Genomic DNA, 13,493 nt, shown 5'->3' with positions numbered 1-13,493 from the left:
AGAAGATTGCAGCCCCTGGTTCAAACCCCCACTTTTGGCAGGAGAACCGTCGGGAAACCTAAATGAGAACAGGAGGTGCGCCCCCGTTCGCCAACCCCACCCCTCAGGTGCTGGAGGCAAAGTGAAGCACATTTTTCAGTGACCACCATTTTTGAGGATGGTGTGACCTACCCAATCAGGGCTAGGGCTTTGCCCCCTCCTACAGGAGGGTGGTATAACAGTGGACGTAGACACCCCAGGTGCGAGAATCATTGGTCCCTACCTGTCACTCCCCTGGACCACAACCTAAATATAGTATTTGGGTGGCACCCCCAGACCCTGAAATCAGATTCCTGACAAGCTAAGAAGAGCCAGACACTACAGCGTGCACCAGCAGAGAAGACTGCAGACACCAACTGGCTTGGCCCCAACCTTTCAGCAGGCCTCGACGATCCTGTGCCAAAAGACTATCTGTCCTGCAGCCCTGCAACTTCCAAAGTCTTGGGAAGACTGCCTGCCTTCAACAAAGATTAAGATCTCCCAAGGACAGCAGACCTGTCCAGAAGAAGCCAACTTTAAAGAACAAAGACCTCTGCCCTGTAATACCGTAAAACCCTCACCAGACCCACCTCCACACACTATGCCCATGGCCCACCAGTTCTGTGAAGGTTCCCCAGGGCTTCTGAGCAAGAGTCCACTGTGGGCTGATCACTGCCGACATCCACCTCAACGCCTGCAGCCTCTACTCGAAGACTTTTCCACGACCGCAAGATGCCCTGTAAGTTTATTCCGATGCCCAAGGACACCCTTGCACCCAAAGCCCCTGGGCCTTGGGGAGCACAACCAACAGTGTCCCTATGTCCTCTAGCATCTCTACTTACCAGGGCAGCTGTGGGTTTTCTTTGTCCGGCCTCCTGGCTTCAGCCTGCAGCCCTTCTGCAAAAACAGACCCCCCCCCCATTAACATCCATTGGGTAACCAACGCTGTGTTGGCACTCTGCAGCCAGCCGGCCGGTCCTGTGCCGCTGAGGGTGTAAGATTGGTGCTGCCTTATGCCTTCTGTGCTTACTTAAACCACTGGAGACTGGGATACCAAACTGCTTTGCTCACCTAAGAGAAGCATCTACTCGATTATCCACTTTCTCCAATGGATAACATTGGCACCAGATTCAGAGTTTGAACCCTGCACCCGGCCACCCCTCTGCGGCTGGAGGGACAGATTTGATACGGACCTGAACCTTGTCTGGTGCGGATTCTTCATCCTGAAAACCAAGACTAAGTTGTATACTTACCTGCAAAACCGCATTTTTGTTTTCCTCCTATAGATTAACATTACTGAACTGAATAATTGCACCAACTCTCGACTTTTTAAAGTGAAAAGTATTTCTTATGAAAAACTCATCTTTCAACGCTTTCAACGTACATGTTGGTCTTAAATTAAATCTTGAAAGAAGCTTATTTTTATAACATTGGTGTGTATCTCCTTTGAGTCGTGTGTCATTCATTAGTCAATGTGTATTTAACAAAGGTCTTACCCTCCTCTGTGTTAGGCCTAAGACTGCTCGACCACACTACCACAAATAGGGCACTCTGGGTTTACATTGAGCCCTGTATACTTCTGGGGGAAATTGCTGGACTCTTTAAACTATATAACCACTTAGTGGTATATCACATTTTAAAAAATGTATTTACGGTTTTATAGAGCGCGAACGTGACCCGTTAGGGTACAGAGCATTTTACACGTAGTATACAGGTTTGACACGGGCAAAAACCAGGATAGGGATAGAGGGAAGGGACTACATTCAGATATAACCAGGGTATATACAATAATCAGAGGGGTGACAAGTCAGCAAAATGCAGTGAAAACCAGTAATTACATATGAGGGGTGACACTTCAGTGATATGCAGAGAGTCCACAATTACATATGAGGGAATAATAAATCAGTACAAAGAATAGGAGCAACCAAGCAGACAAGAGATTTTTCAGAATAACCAGAGCAATGCTGCAGAGCAGAGTGCGCGGTGAAAGAGAATTATGGGAGGAATTTGCTCATTAGGAATGCTTTAGCTTCCTTTTTAAAGGTTGACAGAGAAGGGATTCTTCTGATGGAGGACGGCAGCGAGTTCCCTGTTCTAGGTGCTGCCCCAGAGAAGGAACAGTTATAGGTATATCTTTACGGAAGCGGGGTGGCTGGAGCACAAGGTCTTTGGCTAACCGGGAGTTTCTGACTCCCCCAGATACCAATAGTTTCTTGGCAAGATATGTAGGGGAATGTGTGTATAGTGCTTTGTGTGCGATCCAGGCCAGTTTGAGCTGGACTCTGGCTTCAAAGGGGAGCCAGTTCAGTGCCTTCAGATGCGGAGAGATGTGGTAAAAAGTTTTTTAGCCTGTTAAGAGTCTTGCTGCGGCGTCGAGGCAAGCTTTTAGGGGGGCAGTGGACATCATCTGTAGGCTTGATAGGGTAGAGCAGCCGGATTCAATCCTGGAGATAAACAGCACCTGGACTGCGTTTTTTAGGTCTGCAGATTCAAGGAGGGGTTTTAGTTTTCTCAAATAGCTCAGGTGGAACCGGGCAGTTTTGGCCTTCGAGTTGATGTGGTCACGCATATTCAGGTTGCTGTCCTGGGTTATGCCGAGAGATGTGGCAGATTCCACTATGGTCGGTGTGCAGTTAAGTGCTGTAATCGAGTTAGTCCATTCCAGGATATCAGTAGTGTTTTTAGGGGGGAGATGAGAAGGAACTCTGTTTTTTGTGCAGTCAGTTTGAGCTGGTAGCTGGCGAGCCATTGTACAGTTGACTTCAGAGCCTCATTCAAACAGTTAATCTCCTCTAGAGATGAGATTCTGATGTAGATCTGGGTATCGTCAGCATACATGTAGAAGGAAATGTTGGCAGTGTGGAGTATTTGAGCTAGCGGTTCGAGGTAGAGATTGAAGAGGGTAGTGGACAGAGTCGAGCCTTGAAAGGCACCGATTGTTATCGGGAGGGAGCAGATAGGTTGCTATTAACTAAGAATCTCTGGGAGCGGTTCTGGAGGAAGGAACCAAACCATTTGATGACGGTACCTCCTGTTCCCATCCTGTGTTCGAGGCATTCAAGTAGTTTCTCGTAGTTGACTGCGTCAAATGCAGAGGATAAATCCAGTAGGATTAAGAGACAGGTTGTGCCTTAGTCAAGGGCTTGAAGAGCATCATTTACAATGTGAAGAATAGTAGTTTCGGTACTTTGCCCTGGCCTGAAGACAGATTGGAATTTGTCTAATAGGTTGAAATTAGCGATGTGTTGGTTCAGTTGAAGTTGCACACAAAGCGCCAGCTTCCTACACCCAGGAAAACAGCCGGAATACATAGATGGGGACAGCTTGTGCATGAGGGGAAGCTTTTATCTTGGGATGAATTGGACATGGTTACTGGAGGGAAACTTTTGAGGCACAAATATTATCAACTGAGGAGTTGGTTCCAAGCTTTCTATTGCAAAGGCTCCACCACGACCTCCCTGGAAAAACAGTAATTGAAAACAGCCCCAAGGAAAAAGGAAGTCTCAACCTGGTATTATTTCATTCTAACACAGCAGATGGGGACTTAACACTGACCGAGGAGTTATGGGGTGCCAACGCCAGGGTTACAAGATATATGGGAAGTATCTGTCTAGACATTATAGTGCAGTAAGGCCTGCTTTTTAAGGAGGGAACCATTTGTTCACTTTGCATAGGGTTTATTGGATGCCCTACATAATGGCAAAGATGAGAATAGGGAATTTTGAAAAATCGATCTTATTGGGAAGATCTGGGTAACATAAGGAATTCGCTGCAAATAGAAAACAAGTTAAGCCTTACATTTATCATATGTTTGGCTGTTTGGATGAGCCAGTCTCAATAATTAAAGACAAAAGCAAGTTATTGCTTTACTTACATTGCCTAGCAAAGAGAAATTTGCAAGAAGTGGTTGACAAGTTAGCCCCGTCCAGGGTGGGATGTGTAGCTTCGGTGAGGAACACACTTTTTATGGACTCTAAAGATCGTTCAGATAAGAGATTAAAGATGAGGCAATCAGCGATTACTTGAAAAAACCAAGATATAGGTCCGCATTAGATCATACTTAACTTCAACCAGACCAACATAGTAGGTCTTTCTGAGGGCGAAAAGGAAACTATCTGGCCAATGATTACACCCGATTCCAGAGTCAGTACTCATCTATGGTTGAGTTAACCTGAAAATAGTCAGCAGCCTAGGAGGGTAAAAAAATAATATAATGCTCCCTGAGCAAGAAAAAGGCCCGTTCCATTAGGGAGAAATGGTGTCATGGCACGCAGTGAAATTAGGACAAAAGAATGAATTAAAAAAATATACACACCCACAGCTTCTCATCTCCCTCATAACATTCAAGTATGCTTCTCAATGCTGCAAATGTAGAAACTCCAGCTCTACAAAATTCAATGCTGACACTAGATTGTAGGGTGTACTCAACTTGTTTTGTGAATACAAAAAGTCATTGCTCTCAAAGGTTATTTCTACAAAACTGGTTTGGACCTCCAGTCAGAAAGAGGTAATCTTAAATCAGCCATAGCGATGAAGCACTGTCACGTTGCCTCAAATTCGTTGCAGTGTAATCCATGACTGCCTGAAATCAGCAAGAACGACATTAGTTCCCCCTCTTTCAAAATGGATTTTTCCTGTGTTCTATCCTCCTTTGGCAGCTCAATGAAAGATCTCATGCCACAAATGCCTGACGTATTCTTGTCAAATTGAACTGAGGATTTAGTAATCTCTGAGGGCCAATAGGTTAACCCACTTGCCCATAGAGTTGCACTTGTGACCCTCTTTCTTTGATGGAGCACTGAACAGACAGGAAGGATTACTTGATACCATCAGTAGTCTAATACTGAATCCGTCTTTACTTGATTTAAACAATATGCAGGACAGTGGAACTTTATATGTTATCCTTTAATCTTGAAAGTGATCTATAGTTGAAGTTATTCATTTGAGTTAAAATCACCCCCTAATAGGTGATCTAAAATGGGGATAGAATTGATGCCTCTGCGTGGTCTCTCTTTAAAATTAAAAAAACTAATTCTTCATTTGGAGAGCTGGGCCAGATACATTTCTACGATTATCTTTCTAGCAGATTATAGAATCTAGCAAAGCCATCTGGTAGAAAATCCCTAGGAACTGGCCTCACCCAGATGGACAACTGTATTCCATTCTTCATCCTAGGGGGGGGGTCTTCTATATAACTATACAACTTAGGAGCTGTATTATCTGAGAAGTCACCCTCCTTGTCATAATCAGCATCACCCTCACAGACTATATCATTCACGAACAGCTTTCTTGAGGGTGCTGGATGTCTCATCCACACTTTAGTCAGTGTCTCTCCCTGAAGAGCTGAAAAAAGTTGATGGCAGAGGTGTTAACATTACTACCTTATTCGGAGCATAGTTTAATTAACAGAACATACAGTCTCCGCTCACCCTTAAAAAAAAAATGTATATAAGGCAGCCCTGGAGAAATCAGATAACAGAAAGTTTTCTGCTAAATGAAAAGGCGGGGATGAATAACAAGATACTCTGGGACATCCTCAAGGTTTTTTATTAAGGATAAATAAAGAGCCAAGCCTGATCAAAAAACAGAAATTGAATTTGCCAAAAACGAAATTAGAAGCTTAACAAGAGCCGGTAGAACAAAGCCACAGAATCTCAGGCTCAATTCATTTACTTAGAGACGTTATGACACTTTAAGGCCAACTTTAAACACTATTGACAGCAAGGTGAGAGGGCTCTCTTTAGGCTTATACAATAAGTTTATGAAAAAGTCAATTCAGCTGATAAATTGTTAGCCACTTGAGTACCAATGGGCCAGCAGAGCATGATAACGAATGTCGTAAGCTCTTTGGACAAACTATAGTAGGAAGGAAAAGAGAATTTGCAAACTTAAACGGTATCGGACGAAACTCGGGATTGAAAAGCAATGGTTTCTTTCCTAAGAGGTCTTGAGCTACCCACACTTGGCCCACAGGAGTGAAATCACATACAGCAGACAATTACTTAGAACGAGGTTGGCCAGGTCATCAAGGATTTGCTGGTAAACTGACCAAATCCCTGGGTCTAGGCAGGATATTCGCACACCTTCACAAGAGACTCCTTTCATGATACCATGCCTAGTTAATCTATAGAACTCCTTTGGAGAGATGGGAAGATTAGATCAACCATGAGATAAGCCAATATTGAAATACATAAAAAGAGAGTAAGCCATGGACCAACTCGCATCCTATGCACAAAATGTGTTACTCAAAACACACCTTAATATCATCACAAAAGGGGTCAGCCAACAGACTGGAGAATCTGATGCCCTTCTGGGCTGACCACAACCAATCAGCTTCATAAAATCTGAACTTTCAAAAACATACAAGTTTTGTATCTAGCCGAGAAATCCAACAAGTGCAAGATTCTTATGATTATACTCTCCTTTAATGCAGAGAAGGCATTTGATTCAGTGGATTGTCTGAGATTTTGACCATAATGTTTTCTAATGCACTTTTGAGGGCACAAAAAATGGATTCATAATCTACCAGATTTAAGATTATTTTCGCCCATTGCCCCGAAATCAGTGCAGCCAAAACAGTTGGAGAAGGCGAGCTCTATACTGAAGGATAGATAAATAGATATGCAAGTCAATTCACTAAAACGTGACCAAACACCAACTTGCACACTCAATAGGGGTACAGGAAAGGGGGCTCTCCCTCTTAGCACTTTTGACAGTGCCACTAGTGAAAAGCTTAGACAGACCCTCAGAGGCATAACACATTAAATCCACATTCACAGATTACATTTTACGAACATGGAGTAACCTGGATTAGATTACAGTAGTGGTCCTAGCTATATACACGAAAAATATGGATCGATTTCAGGGTTCAAGGTGAACCGTGATAAATTAGAAATGTTATGTTAGGTTTTCAACAGAATACCCATGAGAGGTTGAGGGCTATATCCCCATTTCGCTGGACCAAAAGAAAAATATATTGCATGGTCTCTTGCCACAACTGGCTGAAATTAAAAGGGACTTCAATAGGTGGCAACCATTGTTTAGAACTGCTGTTAGAATAAAAGCATTAAAAATTAATATACTGCCAAGACTTTTATACATTTATCAACCACTTCCTAATCGTATCCTATCCACAAAAGACAGAGCGGACTAATATTTTATATGCGATTGTAAAACACAACAGGTTTCTCAAAAACAATGAGTTTACATGGAAAAGGCAGTAGTGGGTAGCACGATCTGCAATATGTTGTGGCTACCTAAAAAAAAACAACTGAACAGTGCCATATAGAGGAAAATATTTTATATTGAGAAGTGTGACAAGAATATAATGAATGCCCCTCAAATAACACCTTAGGGAGGGACTATACATTGTTTGAAACTAAGATACATTCTGACACAGATCTCTAGTTCAGGTAGTGCAAGGGAGGCCTCAATTGCCTTTAATACATTTGTAATTTCTTGTTAAGTATTTAGGTTGCATGTGAAATAACATACTTTTTATTTTAAAAGTGCAAACACTAGATATTGATTAATCAGGAATTATTGTGCAATTTCTTTAACTTGTATTTAACTTCTTTAGGTGCTTGAATTCATTCTTTACTTTTTTTTTTTTTTTTTTTTTTTTTTTTAAGTACACTGTTGCTATGACATTTTTAAACAGAAATTCCCCTTGATCTTGCATAAGCCTTGCTTAAGTCACACCCTTGATGACAAAAAACCTTTTGAATTTAAATGCCAAATTTAATACAATGATGGTGTTTGTTAAAGGAATTCATCCGCAGACCTGGACTTCAATTTGATAGTCAGTGGATCTCGGCCCACTCCCAAGAGCTTAAGGTAAATTCTTCTTGCCATTGATTCGAATGAACATTGGTGATCCTGGCAGATCTCTCATATTTGAATTATAGTCATGCTGTCTTTCTTGTCTTACCTAAATATTGTATCTGATGCCTTCAGATTCAGCCAAGTACAGCTACCATTCAGTTTCTGAAATTACCTCAGAGCGCTTCTGTTAAACCCCAGTTGGACTTCCTCCACAGTTTCAGTGAAAAAACATATCTTGCTTTAAGAGATCATGCATGGTGCACAAGGCACTTGCTGCCACTTTTGCCCTGAGCATCTGAGTTCTCAGCCTCAGCCCTACACACAATTCATTCCTCTTCTTCGGTAGTTTTAGTTGTGCTCATGTTCCAAGGAACCAGTACAGACACACATTCTTTCTTGGTTCTTACTACTTCTCCCAGTACACTAGAGTACACATGTGAGTGCAAGTTGAGCGGTGTACGTGTGGGACTGCAAGGTGCAGCATAAAAATTTTGGATCCACTGGCATTGCCAATGCTTGTATAAATAATCTCTTTATGGTGTTTTTTGATAACCCTACGATAAAACATGTTTGGGGAAAAAAAGCGAGATACATCAGCAAATTGTTGTTAGTTCTCGAAGACACTTTTGAAGTGATTGAGTGCTTCAGTCTTCCTTCTTGCCTCAGCCGTATGGCCCCAGGATATCACTGTGTTCCCTACTCTAAAAGGAAAGAGGGTCTCCCACAGTGTTATTATCATTCATCTATATGGATACTACTAGTAAAAGGTTATTGCAACAGATATCAAAGAGCCTACTGAAGTGTACGATAATTCCTTTTTTGTTCTGGCCTCGCCTGATCAAATATTAAACTGAGTAACATAAATAAGACCTGTTGTAACCAGAGAGACATGGCACATTGAAAAACAAAATTACACACTTTGTATAATCTGATGCTGTCAATATCTCTGTTTAAAGACTGTATACAAATTTAAAATACATAACTTCACATAACTTGCAGTATTTGCTATATGATTTAATCATGCCACGATGGTTTCTCTATTTGCCTGGTGTAAGACGGAGACATTTGGTGTGTTGCATCTCGCTTCCCGGTGTTTCATGTATCTCTGATACACCGTGATAATTATTACAATTCTGCTGTGTCACCTAGAGTGTTTACCCAGCACTTGTGCAAGTTGGGATCAGATGGTGAGCAGGGAAATGTTGTGCTCCTTGTGGGAGCATGTTAGTTCTTGAACCTATCATGGCGATTAAGTAGAGAAGCTACACGTCTGGCCACGGACTGCAAAGAGACTTTTCTACACATCCTGGAATGATAATGAGAAGGGGAGTGATAACACCTTTTCCCTATGGAGTTAATAAACCAAGACTACTTGTCTAGGAGAAGGGTAAGGACAACAGAAACTTTCACAGACGACATTTGTTAATGCTTACAGCTGTTAAAACATCACTTCGGAGAGTGAAACGAAAAGGGCACAAAAAGGCATACGCATTGCAAGACCTGTCCAGACTTGAAGACTATGTAGCGGAGTGAGACATTTGTAAAATCTCCTTTGCCATATTAATCGGGACTTCTAGTAAGAGTGTGAAAGATCTCCACGCATTATAGAGGAAAAGAGTAGGACCTAGAAGAGCCTTCTTTTCCACCAGGATTTGGCTTGTTTACTCCCAGAGGAGGGCAAAAAAGACAACTAATGGTTAGGTCACCTCAGGCCCTTCCTTCATAGTCTGTCCCCTAATCAAGGCACATGCATATGGTGCCTCCTTGAGGTTACATTTTTAAAAGCAGAGGACATTAGAATGTGTAAAGGTGGGCGAAGGCTGTCAAGTTAATTAGAAAAGAATCTGCTCAGATCCATGCAGAGTCAGCACTCAAATACGGCACGACAGAGATGACAGAAAGCATCTTGACATGAGCAGTTTAAGGACAAATGCTAATATGGGATCAAAAAGCCACATTCAAAAGGAAATAATCCATGACAGATTCAAGAAAAAAAACAGAAAAAAGACAGCTAAACATTTTGGCAAATCAAAATCTCTAGTAGAGAGCAAGAAGTGGACTGGTAGGGTCAACTTTGCGTTTATTTCTTTTTTAAGAAAGAAATCTATATTACACAAAGAGCTCTATTTTCATCCTGATGGATAACATATCCTATAGGTATGGATGAAGGGGGAATGGCTAGATAAGTACAAACTATACATATCATGCAATCATGAGACCCAGGTTAAAATACCTGCCTTGGCGCTAGACTCATCAATGGATTCTGGACAAATCACTAAATCTCCACATGCATAAAATGCATATACAACCCCACTTGATGTACACAATCTCGTAAATTGTCTCCCTAACCCGCAGGTTATGTGCAGTGCTCTTTTCACACCTAGGTTAATGCTACATAAATACCAATACATGCATGCATCCATAACTAAATACAAAGTTAGATATATTATTCCATTTACCTGGAATGTTCTCTTTGGAGGCATCCGAGGTTAGAGTAGATAAGAGCGCTTCAGACTTGAACTTCTTCTCAGGAACGTGGTCGGTGGCAGCTTGGTGAGAAACTGGATTATGTTTCCTTTCTGTACATACAATATGAAGCATTTTTCATTATTATTTTTATTCAACTCACTTTATACACTACACAAAAGGTGCAAGTCATGAATACCTACTATCTACTGGAGTGTGGGTATGTGCATGGTGATTGTTCACAGGCTCAGAAGGAGTATCCATCTCAAGAGAACCTGCAAGGTTAAAATAAAATGTCATTAGTGATGAGGAAGACATGACAATTTGATCAGAAACAGAAATTTGACCAAAAAAGAGATGTAAACATTGTGTTCATAATTTCTGTAGCGCAAAAAAAAAACCACACTGATATTATTACATCTTTCATTCCAATGAGTGATTAATTGAAAACCATTACAATTCGGTACAAAAATGCATACTATTATTATAGAACCTTCTACACAGAGTTCAAATCCTTGACAAAGCAATCACTCAATCGATCTTGCATTAACTACAACTCATGCTGGTTTTCCAATACACCAATTTGGAAAGAATTCGGTTTTAATTTTGAAGAACATCTACAGAGTGAATTGTACGTTGGGAACATAGTTTTTGCCAATTTCTTTTTAACGTTCTAGATTATTCAGAGTTTTTTTCAATCGCAAACAATATTTGACAAACCGAAGATCTAAAATCCCTGACAAATGAATAAGCAAAATTTGAGCATTGAGAAGCAGGGGGAACTACTTGGGAGGCCCCAATTATTCGTTTGAGATCTTTTTGTTGGCCCCATTGGTTTTGTGATGCATATGTAAAAGCCAAGTAGAATTTTGCTTTAAACGCTTTAAAACAGAAGATCCCACTGGAGTCTTATTTGGCTTACATGTTCCGAATTGGTTATTGTAAGTGCCAAATCCTATATCGCTAGGCCTGAAGCTGGCAGCTTTGTCACATACGGTTGGTTTTGACAGACACCCATTGCGTTTTTTCCTCCGATCTTTCATATGTTGCTGTACTTTTTTTAAATATCAAGTTTACTGATGTTCTACTCATTTAAGGTATCAAGTGAGTGCTGAAGGTCACTGGGAGTATGATGAAATAGCATTGTATCATTTGTGTATTATAATGCCTGTAGGAGCATATCACTTAATTTTGGAGAAAAGGCTCTGGTTGCATAATAGTTGGTATCAAGGCATCTGTATATACGTTGAAGAGGGGCCAATACAGAACCTATCTTTAGGCCGTGATTTGTACAAACTTTCCCACAAAGTGAAGTTTTATCCTAACCCAAGTGTTGGTGAGCAAAAGGTGTATTGCAGTTAGTAAGGTGGGTAGTACAGGAGACAGACTTTACAACACTGTCTTTACAATGGGATCCTTTACCACACACCCTTTACCATGCAATGCCTTTACTACACGTATACCTTTATCATGGAAGCCTTTACAACAAAAGGTAAGTATATTTAAGGTAAGTGTTGTAGGAAGCTGTCTATTTATGTGGGGCACCTATGTAGGGGTACACCATGCAAATAGTCCAGAAGACCCTTACTGGTTTAAAGGGCTTAAATTGGTAATCCCACGTGCTCTATTATGGTAGTGTGATCGAGTAGTTTAAACGTATCAGAGGGTAGTGTTAAACATTTGTTGTGCACACAGAAAATGAGACTAACAGTCAAGAAAAAAATCAAGACCAATTTAGAAAAACAGATTTTTATACTAATTTAGACACAAAGATCACCTGAATCAGGTAAGTACTTTCAGAGTCATCATTTTACATAAAAACAGTAAAATGCAGAAATAAAGGTTTTAAGGTATGATCCTCGAACGCGGCAATGTTATCCTCGGAAGAGGTGAGATCAGCAGCCAATTCACCTCCATCCTCAACGTATAATTGACAACAGTTACCTTTCCTAGAAACACGCGAAGGTCAGATCCCTCCTCAAGAAACCCTCTGCAGAACCCAGCGAGCTACATTTCTCTGCTCCCTTTCCCCACCAAATTCCTGGAGAAGGCCATCAACGTTCAACCCACAGAACACCTGGAGAGAAACAACTTACTGTACACATCCCAATCAGGCTTTAGAACCAATAACATCACCAAGATCGCTCTGATCGCCATGACAGACTACATCCACACCCTACCCAACAGAGGAGATTCAGCCACCCTGATCCTTCTTGACATCTCCACAGCCTGCGACCGTCTCCCACCATACACCCATCGAACGCCTAGGCCAGATCGGCATAAGAAGATGCACCTAGATGGATGGCATCCTTTCTCACGGGATGCACCCAAATAGTCCACCTCCCTCCCATCACATAACAAGCCAAGAACACCATCTGTGATGTCCCCCAAGGCTCACCCTTCACCCCAACCCTCTTCAACATCTACCCGACACCACTCCCAGACATTGTCAGATCGTGTGACATCAACATCATTTCCTACGCCAACGACACCCAGCTCGTGCTCTCACTCTCAGTCGACCCCACGGTGACGAAGATCAACTTCCACAAACGTATGAAGAGTGTCTCAGCCTGGATGAAGGACACTGCCTGAAGCTCAACACAGACAAAACTGAAGTTCTGATCTTCTGCATACACTTCGCCCTCTGGAAGGACTTCTGGTGGCTGCCAGAATTCGGAACCACTCCCAAACCGAAAGACCACATCTGCATCTTCTGCATCATCCTCGACAGCGAACTCTCCATTAAAGGTCTGGTCAACACAGTCTCCTCAGCCTGCTATCACACCCTCCCAAAAATCTTCAAGTGGCTCCTCACTAGCACCAGCAAAAGAGTGGCACAGGCCTTCATCACCAGCCCACTGGACTACGGCAACGCACACTAAGCAGGCACCACTGCCGAACTCATGTAAATTCTTCTGACCATCCAGAACCCAGCCACCAGACTGATCCTCAACATGCCAGAGAGAACCCACATCATTCACATCATCACCCACATTATCCAGCACCTCAGACCCCCACTGGCTCCCAGTCCAGAAGGGATGCCATTTCAAGGTCCTGACCCACACCTACATAGCCCTCTAACATTAAGGACCTACCTACATGAACATTTCCACCGACCCTGCCAGGAACCTCCACTTTGCGCACCTAGCCCTCAGACAGATGCCTCACACAGGACGCTGCCACGC

The 13,493-nt window shown here is 42.1% G+C and overlaps 1 protein-coding gene across 1 annotated transcript in view; it reads right to left on the bottom strand.

Annotated features, from left to right (window-relative positions):
• ING3 (inhibitor of growth family member 3) overlaps positions 1-13,493 on the bottom strand; it is a 151,647-nt gene that overhangs the window by 66,771 nt on the left and 71,383 nt on the right. The window contains exons 6-7 of the mRNA XM_078680449.1: positions 10,512-10,583; positions 10,302-10,421 (exon numbers count right to left, since the gene is read on the bottom strand). Coding sequence (XP_078536575.1) covers positions 10,302-10,421; positions 10,512-10,583 — 192 coding nt within the window. The remainder of the gene's footprint in view (positions 1-10,301; positions 10,422-10,511; positions 10,584-13,493) is intronic.

Source organism: Lissotriton helveticus, chromosome 1_1, assembly GCF_964261635.1.
Source record: "Lissotriton helveticus chromosome 1_1, aLisHel1.1, whole genome shotgun sequence".
Lineage (NCBI taxonomy): Eukaryota > Metazoa > Chordata > Amphibia > Caudata > Salamandridae > Lissotriton > Lissotriton helveticus.
Note: the sequence above shows the minus strand (reverse complement) of the source record. Positions and strands in the feature narration are given on the sequence as shown.